General features: G+C 39.7%; 1 protein-coding gene across 2 annotated transcripts in view; it reads right to left on the minus strand.

Annotated features, from left to right (window-relative positions):
• Positions 1-341: 341 nt before the first annotated feature.
• Positions 342-22,698, minus strand: part of RIMKLB (ribosomal modification protein rimK like family member B) — a 40,315-nt gene continuing 17,958 nt past the window's right edge. For both annotated transcript variants that reach the window (XM_031062316.1, XM_005427402.3), the window contains exons 3-6: positions 9,577-9,807; positions 7,569-7,655; positions 4,465-4,668; positions 342-3,025 (exon numbers count right to left, since the gene is read on the minus strand). In XM_031062316.1, coding sequence (XP_030918176.1) covers positions 2,562-3,025; positions 4,465-4,668; positions 7,569-7,655; positions 9,577-9,807 — 986 coding nt within the window. In that variant the 3' untranslated portion in view covers positions 342-2,561. The remainder of the gene's footprint in view (positions 3,026-4,464; positions 4,669-7,568; positions 7,656-9,576; positions 9,808-22,698) is intronic.

Consider the following 22,698-nt stretch of genomic DNA (forward strand, 5'->3'; position numbering starts at 1 on the left):
CCTGGCACCTACCAGTAAAACGGAAGAGACAGAAAAAGAAAAAATAACAACAACAAAAAAGAGCCACCCTCCACCCCAAATTCCCCTTGGAGAAACAAGCAAGGGAAGTAGAGCTCATGGAAGAGACAGTTTACTGCTCAGTGACTAGAGAATTAGGTTACTTTCATGTTCTGTCATTCTGTAACTCTTCACAGAAGTTGAAGACCTTTATATTCTTCAGGTATAACCTATGCACTTGAAGGCTCAGTAAGAAGGATTTGAAAATACCTTTACTGCTGAAGATCTTTCTTTTTTTGCTGGACCAGCTGGTCCACCCTCCTGCTTAACACCAACAGTCAACCTTTCACTTGATTTTAATAATAATATTTAATTCTACAAAAAAAAAAAAGCCATTTTATTACATTCCTTTTAAAATAAAAAAACCAAACTGTACAAAGAAGCATGATCAAACCTCCATGAAGTAGGTTAATACTGTTCTGTTTATTGCCTCTTGAAGACTCTCTGCATAGTGTCCGTGAGTTGTGTTTAAGGTCCAAGTGAAGGTAAAACAGCAGAGCAGCAGAGAGGTGAGGAAGGGCCACAGAGGTGGGCAGTGCAGAACCTCAGAGGGTACATGGGACATGCTCCATTAAAGTATCCAGAAAACAGCAGCATTGCACACACACAACCCCCCTCCAAACAAACCTATTTTCACAAGATGATTTTTCAATTGTAAACGCTTTACTTTTTGTTTTTAAAAAAGAGGCTTATCTTTATATATATATTTATATATATATAGTTCCAGGGCTTTATGAACCCCGAGAATAAGAGGGGAATGAAAAGGGAGAAGGAGGAGGAAAAGGAGGAGGAAGACAGGGACTGAAAAATGGACTCAGTATCTGTTTTGGTTATCTGTTTTCCAAACCAGATCAAGGCTAATGACAAAATGCACAGCCAGAAGGATTAAGGAAAATCAGGAAGTCTGGAAAAAAATTAGGAGCTAAACAGCCAACACCCTCAAAAAATAAAGCAAAACAATTGTGCACACACAAACACACACGAGTGTGTGCACTCACACCACACACATGTAAGGGTCTAGGATCAATCCCTTAATTGTTTGTGGACCTAGGTTGGTTTTTTTTTTTTTTCTTTTTTAAACTCTGGCTGAGCTCTCTTTTTTTTTTCTTTTTCCTTCTTTTTTTTTTTTTTTTGCCTTTTTCAAATCTGCCACGTTTTCCAAAGCTAAGAACTGAATATTTCTCCCCAGTTATACTCTTTGGATTTATGCCAACATCAAGTTTTTATGTTCAGTGGGGAAAAAGTAAGCCTGGTAAGTATTGTATGAACTGCAGCTTTATTCTAAAGTTCCTCTGGATGACTAATCACTTTTAACCAGCTCTTCCCTCCTCCACACCTTACCACATTCCTCCCTCCAAAAAAAAGCAAACAAAAACAAACAAACAACCCCCCACCAAAGTACAGGCTATAACTCAGTGTTTTCTTAACAAACAGTCTGTGGTGTTTTCACTTTGGCCACTGTTAAAGATGCAGGCATAGAGAAGGGAGTGTTGGACTAGCATGTATTAAAGAAAAAGGAACATTAACATTGCAGATCTCTCTCAGAAAGACTAAAACACTAACAAATACAAGTCGATGCACGTTTGCTTTAAACTAGTGTAATTCTTTTTCACATTTTTAGATTAAACATCATTTTGTATACCAAACATTACAGTGCTGTTTATCTCCTCCAACCATGCAAAAAATAGTTAAAAACGTGCCACTTCTGCCCACAAATAGAATATGACCAATTCCCCTATATACCTTCCAAAATCAGGATTTGAAATGAGAAAAACAGAAGTATCCTCCTTTAAAAGCTTTATAAAGGAATTTAGACACAAAGCTGCCACTTAATACCAAGACGGTACAATTTACAGATTTTTTCAGAAAGTTCACATTAAGTCAACTGACACTTCTCTCAGCCTCATCATTTGAAAGGCCGTATCCTGCAAGGTCAGAAAGTGATGACTTTAAAAGGATCCTGAACTTACAGCTCCCATCTGCAAGAGTAGGAACAGTAGGTGTCAAGCAATTTTTAAATACTTGATATTTAACACCTTCAACTCACATAAAGAATTTGAGGCACTAAACAATTTACAGGATCAAGCCTTACAGAGGTAGAAGAGACTTAACTGGTGCAGCAATTCACAGAAGTTTCTAGAGAGCTGCCAGACAACTTTCTGAAAATCTTCAAGTGTGAATCACGCTTCAATGCTTGCCTGTGAAGACACATGAACTGCAATATATCTGGGGACCAAAGCAGCATCCAAATAAAATTGCTGCTTGGTTACAAACTGAGCATCTCCACTGTAAAACTGACTAAGAATGAAGACAATTTAATGTTCTGCAAATGAGTAGGGACAGCAATCACAGCACGTGTGCCTTTTACTTTTGCTCTCTCAACTGACACACCCACCCCCCTTTCCTCATTCCTCTGAGCATCTCTGATAAACAGCATTGCAAGTTGGTTTAAAAAAAAAAATTTACAAGAGAGAGTTCTGTTGGTCACCTATTTACACGTGGCATCACTCCACAAGGAGCTTGATCTCATTGGCTAGTAGCTGGTTCATGTTGAAGAGAGCCCCCGGGAGCTTGGTGAGCAACTCTCTCTCCGTGGTCTCAGGGTCGCTGTCGACAGAGCTGGAGCTAGCACTCATGTTGTCGACAGCGGCCCCAGCTGGAGGGCCCAGCTCTGGCTCGCTAGTCTCGCTGGCCGTGGACACCACGGAGAGCAAGGACATGCGCCGCGTCAAGCGGCCGGGGGCCAGCAGGGAAGCGGCATAGTCCGCTATGATACCAGCTACGTCTAAATTACAAGCCTTGTCAAAGGCAATGAAACCTACATTTGCATTGGCCTCGCAGACGTAGAATGAGCCGTCGTCCTTCATCAGCAGGTCAATGCCGCACACATCCATCCCCAGGATGTTTGACACTTGGACTGCCAACTGCTTGCCTTGTTCGCTCAGCGAGCACATCATTCCTACACCACCTGGAAAAAGCGAAAAGAACTTGCTGTCTGCACTCAGGTCACAAGGGACTGACACTCTTCTCAACTGAGCCGTGCTTTTCGATTGGGAAGCTTCAAAGTCAGCCTGCAAGCACGGTGCTGATGACTCAGAAAGTGACCTCCTTTCCACAGTGACTACTAATGAACTTAATGCCACACCAGGATTTCAAAAGATTCTGACCTGCCTTTGGCAGGTCAAGATTATGACTTGTTTAAAAACAGTTAAGCAATGACTTTTTAGTCAAGAAAAAATACACATTTTTATGATCCCAGGATATTAAAAAAATGAACTAACAAACCACCCTTGTTCCTTCTAAGGTAGAGGCTTTCCTTACATGTTTGTACATGATCAGAAGAAATATTTCAGCAAAATTAAACCTAGAGCTCTTGGTAAGACTACAAATCTAACTGTAGATATAATTTATAGAAATGGGGATTAAGACATTATCATCTGCTCACATACCTCTCTACTTGCTACCACAGGTTACTATCTCTAAAGCAAGAATTAGGAAACATTTATGTCTGAACCTCAGCTGTCAGGTTCAAGGTCCATCACCTAAGTATTATCTGGCTCAAGCTTCATCTATCACAATAGTTAAATTGAAAAATAACCCAAATAATAAGAAACAAACAAACAAAAAAATTAGCTGAAAAATCTTTCAGGCTATACTTCCTCTGCATGAAGTAGTAACTAAAATCTCTTAGGCATTTTGACTAACCAAAACTGCACTATACATGAACACATTCTATCCCATCCCTGCTCAGGTTCGGTACAGTTTCAGCCAGGCACCCTCAAGAGTCCTTCCTCCTTTTACCCTCAGAAACTCTCAAGTCCAACACCCAAACCTATGCAGAATCTCAATTCTGAGCATGCTACAATCAATTCAGTAACCTCCTCTTTCTCCCAGATATGGTTTTTGTGGGAAGAAGTAGCAGGTAGGAATCTGACAGACTTAAGGCAGCATAGAAAATGAACAGTGCAATCCAATTGTTTATTGCCTTCAACAGCTTCCTCACTTAACATTTTCTTCTACTCTCTTGCCAAATGACTGACTCCTCCACCTCCCTTAAGTGTTGCTTTCTGTCTTCCTTCATTTTCTGTTCCTCTCAACAGGATGAAACAAATGATAACAGCATTAGCATCAAACTGCCATTACCACATCAGTTGCTCCATTTGTGTTCTAGAACTTTCCCCTGCTTATCATCCCATCTATCAAACACTCTGAGCAAAGATCATCTCTCCTTCTCTGTTTGCTCAACATGTCTCTTACTTAATCCTTACTCTCATGTTTCCCCTTTAAACCCCCAGCAGCAAGCACAATTAACACAAAATAACACCTGCAGCTTACTTCAGTCAGCTTTGTGATTTTTCAACTGGGTTGAAATATTCTGATCAAAACTATGAGCAATGCTTTTCCTACCAAGTGAGCAGTTACTCTGCATCCTCCCATCTGTCGAGCAGCGGAGCATGGTGCCCACCACACGGCCTCCCACTACGATGACGCGCACATCCTTGCCATGGGACTCCTTAACGTATTTTTGAAACAAGTACGGGGCATCATGACGGATCAAATGGCTTAGGTCTGCCAAATGGTGCTTGTCTCGTGCCAGGAACACAGCTTTACCTGTATGGAGGAAAGAACATCGGGGTGTTGAAAGCAGCTGCCCATCTGAGCTGCATCAATGATTCAGCACGTGGAAAGTAAAACCTCTGACCGGCACACTGCCCATTCTCAGAGGCCCCATCTGTAGCTTATATCCATTTACAAACTCTTCCGTGGACAACAGTGTTCACTGATTCAGTGCTTTTAAGAGTACAAGTACTGACAGCTGAGGAGACATGAGTTTAAAAAAAAGAGAAAGAAAGAAGCAAGGAAAAAGATAAAAGCTTTAGATAAAGGAGATGGTCTTGCAGTTTCAACTTCTTTTGGTACAAGTCCTTAGTGAGATGAAATAAAAGAAGAAATACTTAAAGAGCAGCCAACATGTAATTAATAACAATTTTCTTCATCCAAGAGGACAGGACCCACAGCCTGCAGCTTTGACACACAAGAACCAACAACATGAAACTGTTGAACACTGGGCATCTAAGAACTCTGAAGTCTCTAGTGTGCCACTGCAGAACCACCCACTTCTCTGTTAGGAAGTTCCTGAGAGCTGCTCTTCCCAATACTTAAAAGGGCTCACAACTCCAGAGTGAGGTCTGCAGTGGAACAACTACATTCAGATGAAAATGTTCCACTCCACAGTATCCAAGATAATTTAGCAGAAGATTCCACAAGACATAAAATGAATGGATTATCCTACAACTGAAAAAAAACCCTCTTGACAAATCACTAGATTTTCTGCAAGCAAACATCTCTAGGACTTGGATTTTTTAACCTAAAATAAGTAATTTCATTCCCTTTTATTTTTAGACCACACCAAAGACTTCTTTGTTCTTTTCCAGTTGTATTCATACTGGTTAAAGTCATCCCTGAACTACTTTCTATCCAATTTCCAGTCTCACAACAATGCATCCCTTTCCATCTTTACCTACATTTCCCAACTTCTTTTCCCCATTCTTAAGGGTTCTATGTCATATTAGATTTATGTTTTGCAATAAGGTGCCCACTTTACCTTGAAGCAGAACTGTCACTCAATTCTGTTATGGTGCTAACAGAGTACAAACATAAATTGATAAACTGCCCTCCTTAAGTAAGAGAACAGAAATGCAGCAGTAGCAGAACTAGGATAAATAATGTGTAAAGAATTCCACCAAGTGTTCCTATGCCCTACTACAGCAGCCTTTGTTTAGACAGGATTTAAGGTCTCCATAACACAGAATACTGCTTGAGGAATATGGAATTTCTCACTACAGAGACATGAGAATGTAAGCTTAAAATTCATAAAAAGTAAAAATCTCCATGTCCTTTCTCCCACTCCAAACTTTAACACTTCTACAGGCAATTAATAATCCTACTGTATTCCTGAAATGGAAAAGGAAGAATGATGCCTTGGAGAGGAACCACTTAGTTCTTGCAAATTATCCAGCATCATGACATCTTGGTAAAACCAGGATTGGCCCATCTGCTGCAGCAGCAAGCTGCACAGAAAATTGGCCTAGAAGAGTGTGACTTTTATTCATCAACCAGTACCTATGACCACATTTGCCTATTTATTTTACATATAATTTGCAAATGGCTGCTCTTCAATTAATTTGAAAAAGTTTCCCCAGATCTCTTAAGGGGAAAAGATATGTACTTTCCATAAATTTGCATTAAAATGCCTGGAATTTAAAGTGCTCTAAAGCAAAACTTGTAAACAGATTTACAGGAATCCTGGCTAAAAAAGGGAGAAGAAAATCAATAGCTGAAACTCTAAAATTATTTAGTAGATGTTCACTAAAGGCAGTGTTAAGTCAAATCCACTGTCTCAGATATTCCACAGCTGTCAAAATCACCTTGCTGCAACATCAAACTCTCCACCTTGGCTTTGGAGCTCCACCCACACTTTAAAACCACACTAACAGGTATTGCTGCTATCAGCAGCAGGTCTGATCTTCCTCAGCCCCAGCGTTTTGCTCTCTTCCATTATTTCAACACGAGCATTTGTGCAAGTAAGTGCTAAGTCATGTAAAAAATTAATTGGAGTAAAAATAACCTATCTAGATCCATTTGACATCAGTTCCTGAATCTATTTACTACATAGCTACAGAAGCACTCATGCCAGCAGAAGAGGAGCAGCAGAGTAAGAGCAAACTGACGGATAGAAAGAAAGAAATGGTGTCCTCTAGTTAAGATTTTGTTTGAAGTAACTCCTGGCTTTTGCCTTAACTTCATTTTTAGTCTCTTTATAGATCTGGTATTTATTAAATTTGTTTTAAAATATATTAAAAACAGAGCAACTTCCTGTGCAAATAATATCTGAAATTGATTTAAACATGGTTTCCTTTAGTAACCACTATTTAACACTAAATTAAGTTGATGTTTGTTTTATATTCAACACTTAAAACAAAACAGTAAAAACAGAGCAATTTAATCTAAACCTGCAGTAATATCACTGACACTGTCAGAGATATTTTTCTGAAAAACAGAGATTCGGTTTTACAAACAATACATAAGATTTTAATTAAATCGGAATCCTAATTATAGACGAAGTTGAGTAGGAAAGAAGTCACTGAATGAACTGAGATTTCATTTTTAGGCCTATTTAAAAACATCCCTAAAATCCATGTAGGCTTCTTTCAACTTCACAAAGTCCAGACCTCCCATTATTCCAGTTCAAAGCTTTCCCCATAGAAGTCACCAATGCACCATAATTTTGAACGCTTTGCCCCCTGCCTTTGCAAGACTGGGTTCTACTAAAACTGTTTCCCAGTGCTGCAGCCTATTCAACATTCAGCATTCATGGGTGGTAGAATTTAGATGTATTGGAAAGAAGTCCAACACCTAACAGATCTTCTTAACTGTCATTCCTTGATGAGACAAAATCTTGGAGTGCTGCTTAAAATACTCCTTGCCCTCACCCCTGACCTCACACCCACCTCGATGACCCCGCGTGTTCTTCACCACCATAGGGAACTCCAGCACTTCCGCCTCATCAATCATTTTGGAAAAATTCTCATGACCACCTGGCAAAAAGAAAACCAACAACATTATGTGCCACCAGTCTCCTGTGGCCAAATTTGGGATGTAATTGCCATACATTCCTCCCACCCTTACAGCTTAGATAATGCAGAGAAATCATCCGTTAGGAGGACCTTGGTCATGGAGCATGATCAGACTTTGAAGGCGTTTGTGACGTGTGGGATATTAAGACCTACTTCCTCTTAAACTGAAGACACAAATTGACAAAGGCCTCTTGATCACAATCCCAAAAGGCTCAATCTAATCTTCCAAATCCAAATGCCCCAATTCTACCATCTTGTTCCATTTTATCCCTTTTACTTTATCAACTTCCATCTTTTCAAATGTCTAACAGGAAAACAGAAGACACATAACACTAGTAACAGTTCCATCCAAACCACTAACCAGGAAAGCAACATGGAACACAATGACAAGGCATAATCCACAGAGCACCAACAACCCAGACCTGGTCAGTCCACCTCCTCCCTTCCAAAGGCTTAAGTCTCCTCTATCTCATTCTCTCTATATCCTGAAGTAGTACTTCAACCTTTTAATCTCATTGCATCTCTAAGGACCTTAGAGTGTAACTCTTAATGGCCATTCACACAATTATGGTTGATACTTCAAGGTTACTTGAGTTCAATTCAAAGGAGGCTGACCACAGCACAAGAAATACAGAAGAGAAAAGTCAGCAGACAAAGGGGCGAGCCCCCTCTAACACATCGTGCAGTAAGTGCAGAAGTCAAGTCAAGACACAAAGCCACAAAGCCAGCAGCAGCCATCACGACCATGCCATGGAGTTTAATGCATGGCATGGAGTAACACATGTCATCCAGCACACCCTGCTTTACTTGGCCAAGTCAGCTCTCACTGATAACTTGATACTTGTGGTTTAAAAAAACAAAAAGAAAAGAAAGTCATGCTTCTGTCAAATTCCAGAGGCAGACACCAACAGAAGTGGGAGGGAGTAATGATCAAACTGGCATATTCTACAATTATTAAGCATCATTCATGCTCTCCCCTTCCCCCAAAAAATTAAAATCTCATTCCTTTCTCAACAAGTTAGAGCAGCCACATGTATAAAGAAAGGGTATGTTTCTTCTCAAACTGTTTTCATGGTGATTGATGGAAATAGTAATTCATAGTAATTGACAGAAAGCCATGGTTTTGTCAATTTTTTTTCTCATTTTGTCACATTCCTGTTATAAAAACTTATTGATGCAATCACACAAACGGGAGGAAAGCACTGGTATTCCCAGAAGGAACAGAAGGTTGAGAGGTATCTACAGTTCTTTAACAGATTGTAATCAAAAGCAGAAATAGCATCAAGGTAGCTCAGACAAACGTGTTCCTCTAACCTAGCATTCTGTCAGGAACCAGAGATACCAGAGATTCCAGAGGCAGGCACAATAAACTATAATTAACTGTTTTGGTGGGAAACAAAGCCTAAACTATTGTTAAAAGGTAAACACAAGGGCTCATACTCCTTGCTACTCTTGTCCTTTCATAAAAACTAATGTATTTGCAGACACTTTTATTCCTATAGGAGTTTAATCTACTTTCAGGTTGTAAGTCTAGTTTTCTGTAGTACTTACAGCATTTAGTACCCCAAGCTCTTGTCTGCTGTATTAGGCAATTGGAAAAGAACAGAAAGTATTATAGCACTAACAGCCCACGTCAGTTGCTTGGAAGGCTGAGGTACAGTTCAAGTACTCTTTTCAAAGCATCAAAAGCTAATCAGCAAAGACAAAACCAGAATCTGGGTGTCACGACTTCAACTTCCTTTTTGGTTACTCAACACTTAGTTGTGGAACTCGCCTCATTGCTACTTAAACTTCTATGGATTTCCAAAACTTACATCTTTTGCACTGCAAGAGCACAAGTTGCCTAGGCAACTATGCTACCTCTTTGATCCAACAACCTTACCATATGAAAAAGTGTCTGGAAGAGGCACACCATGGCCAGCAAGTTCTTGAAATGTCCAGAACTTGTTGACACAGTTGAGGATGGCTTGAGGACGATTCATCAATCGACAGCCCATCTTCTCTAGGTGGCGAAGGACTGTGATGTCGCTGTCACTCTGGACCCAAGGTGTTGGCACACGCACAACCACCACTTGTGGGTAAGCAGTAATGAGCTCCCCTTTCACCCGGAGACCTAAAGAAGGAAGAGAGAAAACATCCCAGTCTTAAGTCATAAGGTCTCCAGGAGAAGGTAAACAGGCATAGAAATATTGCACTATCTGTGATCAGAGATACCAGACTTCAACAGTGAGTGTTAAAACAGCACAACTCTCCCTAGCACACATCTTGTCAGCTGTGCTGTTTCACCCATGTCACTCTTAACTCACTTAAAACTAGGACCAAGCAAAAACCAGACTTAATAGGGCACACAGTCTCGGGCTCCTTCCCAGGGCAATGGACATTTGGTTAAAGGTTGACGCTCCACCCCTTTCTATGGGTGTAAGCTGCACACTACTGTATCAACAGCTCAGGAGGTTCCTGCCTCCCACTGCTGGTTCTCGCCTACAGGATACAGTTCATACCTTTCCCAGTCCCAGCTGTATTGATCCCTCTGTTTGTGGCATCACGTTACACAACATATTGCCAAAGTAACAGAGACTAGATACGATCCTTAAAAAAACACAAAAAACCAGCAGTATTTTTAACAGGTCATTTCAACAATCTGAATAGTATTAAATTTAGTAGTCACAAATAATTTTGTCAGCTAACAGGGAAGCACGCTGTGACAAAGGCAGGAACTAGAAGGAAAGCCAGCTTTGCCACCAAGATCAATATATTACTTAATCATGACCTATAGTTTTACAGGCTAATTGTCTGAAAAAGAAACACTGAAAGAGGAGCTGCGGGAATAGGCATATGACAGGATTGGACAGGAAGGCATCAAGCTCAATGGAGACAATCTGGCATCTGAGGACAGGAAAAGACAAACAAAGTTTGATATTTACTTTATTTGCCTTATGTTCAAAGCAAAAATTTATGACTTCAGCAAAAAAACTCAGCTCACACTGCTATCAGCACCTTAAGGGTTAAAAAAAAAAAACAAAAAAAAGTGAGCTGAGAAATCACAGTGTATCTGCATCTTATGCCTACCAAAGGCCACCTGTAACTTGTGAGATCTAACCAAATTTTATTACCTGATTACTGCAGTCCAAAGATGCTACATTACAAATACAGACTTGTATCTACTCTGCATGAAGGCACTGATTGTCAAGCGACATATTTCATTTCAAGGTGCATTAGAATTAATTAGGGGAGAATTGGGAGGGAGGGGGGAGAGAAGAAGGGGGGGTTTCCCCCTCTGTACTTCCCTTTTTTCTTTTCTTCTCCCAACTGGGATGAATTTTAGACTTTGCATTAAACATAATGAAGCAACCACCTAACTCCCAAAATGGAAGTTGAAATGCACTGCCTAGTCCTCAGGAGAACACAGAACCACATTCTGGAAAGGCCAAAACAGAGCCACATCCAATACAAATCCTTTTTTCCAATCCCCACAGCCATAATTGCACAGAGATGAGCAAACATAAGCAGACGGGTGCTCTGGCTGCTCACCTCATTAGCACCAAGCACTGCCGCATTGCAGCTGACATGACTCGCGTGTTTAAGCAAGCAGGCTCCAGACACACACACACCCCATTTTAGAGAGGCATCTCAAGCAAGATTAAAAACAAGACACTGCTTCAAACCTAAGCAGACTGTGAACAGCACAAAATGGACTACCATCTCCTTTAGCCAGAAAAGGAGTACAGATTCAGCAAGCAGAGGATTTTTTTACTTATTAGTCAGATTCCACCTTACACATGTATCTTTCCATTTAGGTGCATGCCCAATTACACCCACTTTTTGCCAATGTAATTGCATGCACATCCTGATCCACATGCAAGCTGTGCAACAATCATTCTAAAAAGGGCTGCATTTTCTACATAGCCCCAAATTGCCACCGTTATCTGTGTTGTGAACCAAAACGACAGTTTTCCAATTCATAATCTCTCAGTCTATTTTGTTCTTTTGCTTTAAAGTCACGCCACATGCTGAAGTTTTGCACCATGGATTCTGAAAAAGAAAAACAGCAGTTTGAGGAGATGTGTTTGTCTCATCTGGAATTCTTCTGAGTACCTGTGTTAGACCTGACTATCAGACTGGTGTAAATTTAGCCAGGTCACCATCCCCCCTGAAGTGACTTTGGAAGTACAACGATGCTATCAACAGAACAGTCTGAGCTTTTGTTTCAGATTCAGTCATATTCTCTGGTCTGGATACTGTTCTCCCCAGAACAAAATTTCTCTCCCCCTACAGAAGGCAGTTTACAAACAGAAAGAAGAGCTACTAAATGAAATGTATAATTTGAATCACTACTACTGATATGCACCATAAAAATTAGCTGCAGTCTCCCAGCAACACAGTGCTGCAAACAGAAGCAGTTTTATTACAGTAAAAAGGAGGGGCAGATTCTGCCATTTTGGAACAAGCGTGCATTCAGCATTCCATCTGAGACCCATCAGTTAAGAATCAGGTTAATGGTCATTATTGCCAAGTGGGCTGATAAAGTAATATTTATTCACTGTAATGTGCTGAAAGCAGTAACACAGAAGATACTAATGTGTACGGGTAATTTTTTTCCAAAGAACTGATTCATGAATGTAAAGAAGAAAAAGGAAAAAAAGACTACAGAGATGTTACATAGTGGTTAAGAGGTAATTTTTTTTTTTAAATCATAGATTGTGCTAAGTTGAAAGGGACCCACAAGGCTCATCATGTCCAACCCCTATCAGTGTACAGAACAGCCCAAATAACCACACCACGTACCCAGCAGCATCATCCAAATACTTCTTGAACTCTGTCAGGCTTCCCTGGGGAGCCTGTTCCAATGCCCAAACACCCTCTGTGTGAAAAATTTTCTAATATTCAACCTAAACCTCCCCTGACTCAGCTTCAGGCCATTCCCTCGAGTCCTGTCACTGGTCAGCACAGAGAAGAGCTCAATGCCTGCCACTCTGCTTCCCCTCATGAGGAAGCTACAGACCACTCAAGGTCTTCCCTCAGCCTCCTGTTCCCCAGGCTGAACAAACCAAGTGACCTTTTCCACAGTGTGGCACACAAAACTGCACACAGCTGAGACGAACCCTCTTTTCTTTGCAGTTATAGGGTCATCCTGATCCCAGAACAGCAAAGCAGGTTACAATCACTGTTGCCTGTGGACAATGAACTGACCTCACAAACACACAGAAGGCAGACACTCAGATCATACAGAAATACCTTGACAAATAACAAGTTAATCCATTCGTTGACATTTTCAGTGGATACCCATGACATTGCAGACACAGCAAAGCGACAGCTATACAGTCCTTTGAAACACCAATAATGTAAGCCAGGAAAGGAAAATTCAAGCTTATCCAATACTGTGAACTTTCATATAACTCATCATATAACAACCACTTTACTAGAGCCTGAGGAACAATTTTTTAGTTTATCACAGAATATTTGGGTATTCTTTGGTTCTAAGACATAAAGACTCATGGGTTGGAATATCACACAGTAAAAACACATGTAAACCCTGCTCTTCAACGAGACCTATTCTTTCACTCAGTTCCAGCTATCTTTGTTCTTCCTCTGCAAGACAAAATTCTCCAAAATGGAACATGGTACACCTATAACATTAGACACCAAACATCACAGTATTCAGACAAAGTACAAAAGGAATTTTTGCAATGTGAACTGTAATCACCTGGGAATAAACCTTACCAATTACACCTCAAAGTCAGTGCCTCAAGTTTCTCTCAAAAAGAGCTCAAAGCAGCACATGATAGAACTGAGTGGGTAAATGCATGATTATTCATCAGTTAGCCTAGCCCCTCCTCCTGCTTTTCACTCCCGAAGAACAGCAGGCAAGCTTAAAATGCAAAGCAGCTGGTCTCTGCTAAAAAGGATTATTTTGACCCAAAAGGTAGAAGCCATCACATGAACCTGTGAAAACCACAGAAAACAGACAGAGCATTAAACTGTACTAAAGACAGAAGAAAGAGGCAGAGATGACTACTGATGTTACCTGTGAGATCAGAAAATGTGCATCTACATCCTTAGAAAGTTCCTGAGACACTAACCTCCAGCACAGCAGAGCTTATTCATATCGTAAGATACTCAGGATGACAGATGTCTCTCAGAAACCTGATTTAGTACAATTTTAGGGTGGACAAACATACTCTGGGGAAAAAAAACCCACAATGACGGCATTATGGATGGCTAAAAAGGATCGAGATTTCAAGCAACTGTGTGTGGCTTCTGAGCATTTTAATTCACATCCAAGCAGTATTTTAAATTGCTTACATTTTTGAAACTCATTATATTCTATTTGCAACCTACACAAATCCTTTCCAATCTCTACAAGACTCATTCATCAGCAGATTAGTAACTACTGCAAAGCAATAGCTCATGTCCAGTTTGCATGTTACAAACAAGTGTACTTTTCGTTGAAACAATGCAAATGCTTTCACAGAAAGAATGTAGTTTCAGAATGTAAGTCTAAAAACTCAAAGATTGCAAGGACATCAAAAATATTTTCAGATGCTTTATATATCTTGCTTTAGCAAACATCAGGCACTTTTAACAAAAGATTAAACCTTAGTAATATTAAATAAATTTATAAAAGATCAAGCTTTTCACTGTGCCTGGAAACAGCTGATACACTGCCTTGCTACCCATGGAAGCTCATGACCTAGTAAATCCATTTCTGGCCAAACAGATCAAAAGAGCAGTAATGAGGCGCAAAAGGTGCATCTTTCAAATTGACTTCCTGTGTCTATTTCACAGAATTTGTCTGAGAATTGTGTGGCTATGAGAATTTCCCAAACATGACAACACAGTTAATGTACACGTAATTCCATGTACAACATGGGTAACTATGCAAAAAAATCCTCACTCTGTGGCCTCAGCTGTGACTACCTCTGTCTTTAGCAAAACCCCCAACGAACACCAGCTCTCTGAAATACATAAGTAAAACAAAGCAGGAAAAGTGCTTCAGTATTCAGACAGATCCAGTATGTGGAATACTTTTTCTAACAGACATACCAGCATATAAGTGGTTGGTCATCATGTATGCAGCACCACAAAAAATGAAATCTGAATCAAATTTCACTAGCATAAAACATACACCAGATCCCACCACATTTCCAACAGAAGCTAGCAGGGTCTGGGAACTTCCAGATATATTACCCAGATTTTTCCTCAGAGATCTGTAGACTACCCTGAAAGTCTCCAGCTCTCAGAACTTTGTTATACAAATTTATTCATCCACCCATCCATGGAGCTGCTAACGTTTCCCAAATGAACAGTCACTCAGCAAGCAGGCTATAATGAATTCAACTCAGTCAGCTGGGAGAAACAGGCAAGCCCTCTACCACACAAACCTTTCCTCGTATTTTGATGATATTACATCCTGCTACTTGCTCTTCACAATTCATCAGTTGTTCTCACAGACATCACTGAATTTTTCCACAAGCCTGGACTCACTCCTGCTCTCAAATCAGTGCATTCCTATTTCATTTGTCCTCCCAATATCTGTCACCCACAAGACACTGCATAATATTTGCATTAAATCATTATAAATTGTTTAATAATTACTTACAGTTTACTTGCAGGGAATTAAATGTGTTTCACCCTAATTGCCATGTTAAAGCAAGCTTAAAGCTCAGCAGAGAGATATCCCAAACCTAAATAGCAGATTACTGCAATAACAAGTTATACATTCCCTCACAACTAAATCTCTACAATTTTCAAAACTCAGCATACTTCAAATATACATTCTGCCAAGACTGTGTCAGAATTAAGGAATAATTAACAGAAGTAGAATTAATATTCATGAAATACTACTCTATATCTCAAAAGCTTGCTGCTATATTAATTTAACTTTATGTATCTATCTTATAACCCAACTATAAACAACATAAAATTTCCAGAAATTGGGTGATAAACTTTTTTTTCCCAACTTTTTTTTTCAAACCTTCTTTGAAAAACACAACTCCATTGAAATATGTAAGTATTTTGGAGCAATTGGCAATTCCTGGGGGTTTTGCCAAAGACAGAGGCAGTCACTGAAGTTAAATCCTCTTCTGAGAAGTGGCTACTTGTGGCAGCTGTATGCTAGATAAAGTATCATACTTCAAATGCAATTTTATTTGAACCAGAACTTAACCTGTGAAAGGCAGCTAAGCACTGAAATTTTAGAGAACCACAAATTTATACACCAAACTGAACTTCCCCCTTTGAAGTTGCACAGGAATTTTTCCTATATCACTTATCACCTAACAGCCACAGTTTATTAGTCTGATCATTAAGTTGTCACAATTCCTCCAAAATGTCACTGGCATGTAAAAGCCTCTTTGGTATCTAGTATTACCAAGTTATTTTTTACTCTAGTGTCCACAGAAACAGATTTTTCCAACAGTTCTGTGCTGGGTGTTTTAAGTTCAAATTCTCTCCCTTCTTATCCTGCCCACTAGCTTTTTCAAACCAAATTAACAAGTGCTAACATTCAACCCTATGTATTTAATATGACCTCACCCTACTTCTCCACAAAAACTTAACCAGAAAGGCTCTCCCACCAAAATACACTTCCACAGCTCAGCAGTACCAAGGAAATCACACAGAGCAGAGACAAAACTGATCTCTCTAGAACAGTACTATGCCACTGTATTCTGAAAAAAATGTATTTTGGAAACCAGGAGCTGTAGATTTTGCAAGCCCTTATGATGAAACCTTTACCTAAACCCACTGCTCAGCACAGATCGCACTTCAAAAGCAGACATCTGTTTATAAGCCAGACATGATATTTTAGTTTCTACATGGTTTAGGTGAGCCTCTTGTATTTCATTAGGACTTTTGTACAATAGTTCCACAAGGTGATCTCAGAACACTCCTGGGTCAAATAAGCATGACTGACAGTGTTTTAGAAGTCTAAGGCATCTTCAACTGAAAGAACACCCACCTGTGGCAGGTATCTGTCCTGTATCATCTATCCAGAGCCTACCAACACCAAGAGCCTTAGAAACAGCAAGTTCTGGAATCCCTTCCCCAACTCAAATGCAGAAAGTCATAAACACTAAACAATCTCATCCTAATTCAATTTTACAGAACAAGAACAGAATCATAAAATCATTACAGCTGTAAAAAACCTGTAAGGTCAAGTCCCACTATTAACGCAGAATTACTAAATATATGTAAACTAACCTTACCATAAACTAACTCCACTCTTAACTCAGACTCAATCAGTCTTTCCCATGTTTTACATGTGCTGTTTCTGTTCATTCTGAATAGCAGGTGAAGAATAAAAAGTTAAAGATACACCTGAAAACAAAAAAGGCTGATTGAAAAGGTCTTTCCAAAAGCAGAAAGAAATCCCAAGGGTTTCAAGCAACCCATAACAGGTTCTCCTCCCATCTGAGATTAATCAGATTTTTTTCTTGTAATATCAAAACCTACCAAATACCTTTAAAATGCCTACCATAATGCACCTCATCTCTCTATGCTACCAAACAACACCTTCTGACACCAGGAGATGCCGTTTATTTTCTTAAGCAAAGTGCTGAAGCAAAGTGGAGAAGCATCCAATGCAAGTTTCAATTTGTAATGAAGACACAGATCCTTCATATCTGTCTCCAATAACAGAAAAGACACCTAAAAGAATGTCTACACTGTCAGAAATTTTTAATAAATTCTATCCAACTCCCTCTCCTTCCCAATTTTTCCTAAATATATTTAGCTGAGCCTGAATTCTGGGGACTGGAAAGATCCCCTGAGATTATTGTTTTGACCTGTCACTGCAGTCTCAGGCCTTCCTCGTCAAAACTGCATTTGATTCATGAATTGGAAGCACTTATTTTGGAATACTTCTTAAAAGAAGGAATTTCACAGTGGTATTTTGGGTAAAATTGCATTAAAAGTGACTCTAAAGCTTGCAGAAATAATATCAATTCCTATCAATTAGGAGAGTCTGTTGTTTTAATGTGTAAGAGAAAAACTTGTACTTGAACATACAGTATACAACAGTTCAAGTGTCATTGTGAGTACAGTATTTTCCCCCACGAACACCTTCAGTCCCCTAAAAAAGTTGTTCTAAAAAAAGCTGTAACCCAAAATTTCTTAGTTTTGACAGACATTAACATACAACCATACACAAATCAAAGGTAGAGAATGAAAAACTCCATTTTTCCTACACCTCTGCAAGCAAACTCACTGAGCTTGTCTCCACTTTCTGACTTTAGAGGGTTAAAACTACACTGCAATAGCTGTACACAAGCTCCCTGCCCATACTGTAATGACAGCACAGATATAACACTGCAGTATTATTTTGCACCTGATCTGGATGCAGAAGCTTCCACCTAGTCACAAAAACATGTTAACTAATTAAGATACTTACTTAGTATGCTCCCTAATTAACACACTTTCTTCTTGAAAGAAAATGTTCCTCATTATTACACAGTCCTTCCAACCAGTCCAATCAAATACAAAAATCATGTAGTGGTAGTACCGTACTCACAGACACCACGCTAAAGCAAGTAGAAGGGACATCCTTCCCACTGGTCAGCTTGTTTTGACCTTTGAAGGCAACACAGTTAAGAGATCAGCCAATTTACCACTAATCTCTAGACTGTAAGGGTAATTCTGTGCTTACCAATCCCTACAAGTTGGTAAGGATCTTTATAAACATTTCGTCTACACTACAAGTTCTGAAGCTCTCTTGTCTGAAATAATCACCTGCCCAATTAACAAAGAAATAAAAACCACTAAGGGTCTACAGCTCTCGTCATAAACAAGTCAATGGCAGAGAAGAGAAACAAAAGCTTTACCACTTCAGGTATGATAAATCTCCTTAGTTCATTTAGCTTTTCCACAGATTACTCAAAGAATCACCTTTAAATATCTGCAGATTACACTTTTCTTCAAGTTCTTCCATTTTACAGCAACAATGGAATTTCATTACAGAATGCCACTCTTGATCTGTTCTTAGTTACTGAATTGCAATTTACATTCATTCCTAGACTCTGCCTCTAACAACTTAAAAAGATTAAAATCTCTGAAAGGAAAGGGTCTGACAGCATGCTATGAACCTCGGAAGACCTAAGCAAGAAAGGGGAAGAAATGAGCACCTCTTTAGAAATTCCCGTGCTGAAGAAAGCACTCACATAAGGTTGTGGTTCTAAGACAATTTTGACTTAAATCCTGTTGCTGCCAACAGTTTTACTCTCCAGCTCCATGCAATCCTACAGTGGCATGTAGTATCACCCACTCCCTATCACTCATACACAGACCCACTGGTGAGCTGGTAAGCTTCCCACACCAGCAGGAAACTCTTCTGTTCTTCTGTGGAATTCAATTTCTTGAAGGTGTTGCAAGCTGAACAAGCTCACCACAGGATCTGATGAATCCAGGTGTCAACTGCAACAGAGAAACCTGGATCACAGCAAGGACAGCAAGGATCTCAACAGTTTAAATTGTCAAGATAGTGCTGTTTTGAGACTAGAATTATCTATAGTGAGGTGGGTATTCTTTATGCATTTACAAATCAGTGGTCACTATGCCAGCCCAGCCTCCAGCTTTGTAAAACCAAACCAATCAGACTGTAAAACCAAACCAAACCATTTCTGTTTCTCCAACTCCTGTCCTATGCAGGTAATACATTCTCCAGTGGCTTCCACTCTCTTAGGTTAAGAAAAATTTGCAGCAAAACTGCTACAAAGGCCCAGTTGCCAGAGTTGTTCGAGCAGGACTAACAATTACAAGCAATAAGACATGCAGTTTACATGTACAGAATCCTTTCTGCCTTCAACCACTGAACTTATTCAACTCAAAGCATCCACAAAGGGCATGCACTTTCAGAATCCTGCCTCACCTTTAGTCCCAAGCATGTAAGGAGGAGTGCACAAAGAACCATTTCAGTCTTAGGCCAGAATGATCCTGGGAAGATTGACAGAAAAACAAAAGGAAGCAGGATATGAACATGCACATTTCAAAAATTTCCAGTCAATAGCAAGTTATTTCTACCTGCACTTACCATGACTTCAACCCATAATCTCTCCTCAATTGGCAGCTGGATAGTTCGCATGCCTGAGGTACTGTGGTGAACGGATAAAGGCTCCTTTAGAAGGACAGGCTCCGAATATGAGAAGGGTTTGTGCCTCACACAAAGGAGAGGATCACACACATGCAGCTCTGCTTTAGAGCGCACTGAGCTAGACAAGAGCCCAGCAACTGATACACCACACTAACACATTGTGACCATATATTTGGACCACCCACTTCATGAGGGTGGTCTAACTTTGTGACACACTGAGAGGCTGTGGCAGCTTCATCCTTGGATATATTCAAAACCTGACTTCAAACACCCCAAGCAACCTGATCTAACTTCAGAGCTGGCTCCAGCTTTCATGTCGGCCTGTCTACCTAGAAGGCTGGTCCAGATGCCTTTTAAAGGTCCCTTTCAAACTCAATTATCCCTGAGACTCTCTGGGGCCTTCTCCTGCAGTATGCCTGGGCTCTTAAGTTACTTATTGTTATGCCCAGCTGTAACAGTAGGATGCTTGCTCCACAATACCCTGTTTCATATCTCAAACTAGATATGTAGGTTCACTGGGCAAGATCCTGTCTTTCTTTTGCATTATCAAGATCGTCTGACAAGTTCCTTTAGTCATTAAAAATTAAAGATCAAGTTCTTCATGCTAGAAGTGGAAAGTGCTTTTATAGGTTTGACAGTTGTAGAGGAGAGACAGGACCCAAGGCCTGGTTCTCTGACCACAAGGAAATTTGGAAAGAGATCAAAGAAGAAATTTAATATATGGTAAAGGCAAATCCTGTCTGGAAAGCAAAGTAACAAAGTGGGGAAAGAAGTTGTAAGCTTTCATTGTTAAGCTCTAAAGAAACAACTGAAAATGGGCCTCACACATCATCTTTTTGTTTTCCTGGTGGATGTAGTCATCCAACAAGACAGGCCTTCACAGAAAGATGCAGGTGCAGAAAGCTGTCAGGGATACAAAGGGTAATCCCCTGTAGGTCCTGAGTCGAGTTTGAGTCTAGCTTTGTGGAAAAAAAGCTACTTCGAACCTTAAAAGGATTTTTAAGATATACTTACCGAAACTTTGTCTCACTGGGAATAAGAAGCAACAGACTGCACGCCAGACAAAGGAGAGTTAAAGTTTAACTCTGAGTCTACAGGATATTCCTGAATGCTGTCTGAGTCAGTGGAACAAGAACACATAGTAACACTAGCAGGAGAACTCGGGATGGCCTCTTCTGTTATTAACAACAACCTTCATTGAAGAAAAAGGCATGACATAGGAAAGAAAGCTGCCCCACAACACAGAAAGACAAGATTTACATGGCTCTGCTTTCTAGAACAGTGTGGTTGGTGCAAGGAATCTGAAGCTCACAAAAAATAATTTCATGATCATAACAACCAGCTGCCTCTGCCACCGCAGGCTCAGCCAGGCTCACTAGTGCTCCCCTCCTACTTTATACTAAGAAAAATCTCAACTCAAAGCAGGGCATCCTGTCTGACCACAGAACTAAGAATGCACTTCACCCTGTGAGTCTGCTCCTCATCCAGGAACAGAAGGCCCAACACTTAATGTCCAAAAGTAATATATTACTTTTTTTATATATATGAAGATATCCTTAACCATATAAAAAAGCCTGCAAGGCACCTCATAAAATATGAACTATAAACATTGAAAGCTGCGCTGTCAAAAGAATGCAAACTGAATTCCAAGAATGGAATAAGCCAATTTCCAGAGTAGCTGAGTACAATAACAACGGGGACATGCCAATTTACATATTCATGAAACAAGTAAAAGGGAGAATAAGGTATAAGAGCAACTCCCCCAGGTATTTAGGTAAAATTCCTTGGTCTCACTGACAGAATACACATTATCTTCATGGTAAATTTATCCATGGACTACTATTCAAAGACAAGAGTATTAGGTCACCCAAGTAATTAGTTATCATTCCAGCACTCCTGGTTTCCCCTACATCTACATTTTTCAAAACCTAGATAGTAAATAGTGTTGATGCATCCAGCACAGTCCCTATGTGCACATACTTTATTTAGTAAGAATGTAGGTATTCAATATTACATTCAAAAGCTACATTAAGAGAAAACTATTGCAGCCACAAAGCCAAGCACACAAAGGTTAGAAAAAGCCACAACTAAGGATGTCTGTAGCACTGATCTACTACCCCACACACATACTGTCTTCAATTACACAAACAAACATTATTTTTCCCCACAACAGATACCTAATGTGCATAGAAGGTACAGCACTCATTTAACAAGCAGTGACTGAGGACTGTATTTTCTTTTACATTGTTTAGTGTGTAATCCATGGGTTAGTATACTGAAATCCTTGCATAAAACACACCACTGTTAATTTCTTCTTGAGTTTTATGTATTGTGCTTATCACAGTAATATCTAAGTCCTTCACAGTCATAATTAATTTTGATAACACCACAGGAAATCAGTGAATATTCTACTGATCTCCCATATAGGGGAGGGAAACCTAGAGATAAGTGTTGACAAAGGAATTCTAGATGCCACTTTTGAGACACCATGATTTCTCAGTTGCTCATGCTGCTCTGATTGACTTCATTTGTGGATCTAAGTATTCAGCTCTTTCACAAAACTGATCCTATCAACCAAAGTCTGGGCACTCAGAAAATGCAAAAACATGCAATTAAAGGCAATTTCTGAGCAGTTCAATTTAAATCACCAGACTAACATTTTTTCTTCCAGCAATGTTCTGCTTCAATTGTCACAAATTTTTGTAATCACAAAAAAGGCATCCTACAAATTGTCCTCTCCACCATACTGCAAGTTACATTTCCAGAGCAGAACATCATGTACTTTAAGGAGGCTGACAAAAAGGTAGCAAGCAATTAAGTAATTTAAAATGTAGTAGCTGAAAACAAATACACAACAAAGAAGACAAAATTCCAAATATGATTTTGTCAATTTCTAAGTTTAGGTCATTTGCTGCTGCT

The sequence above is a fragment of the Geospiza fortis genome, unplaced genomic scaffold (genome assembly GCF_000277835.1).
Source record: "Geospiza fortis unplaced genomic scaffold, GeoFor_1.0 scaffold286, whole genome shotgun sequence".
Lineage (NCBI taxonomy): Eukaryota > Metazoa > Chordata > Aves > Passeriformes > Thraupidae > Geospiza > Geospiza fortis.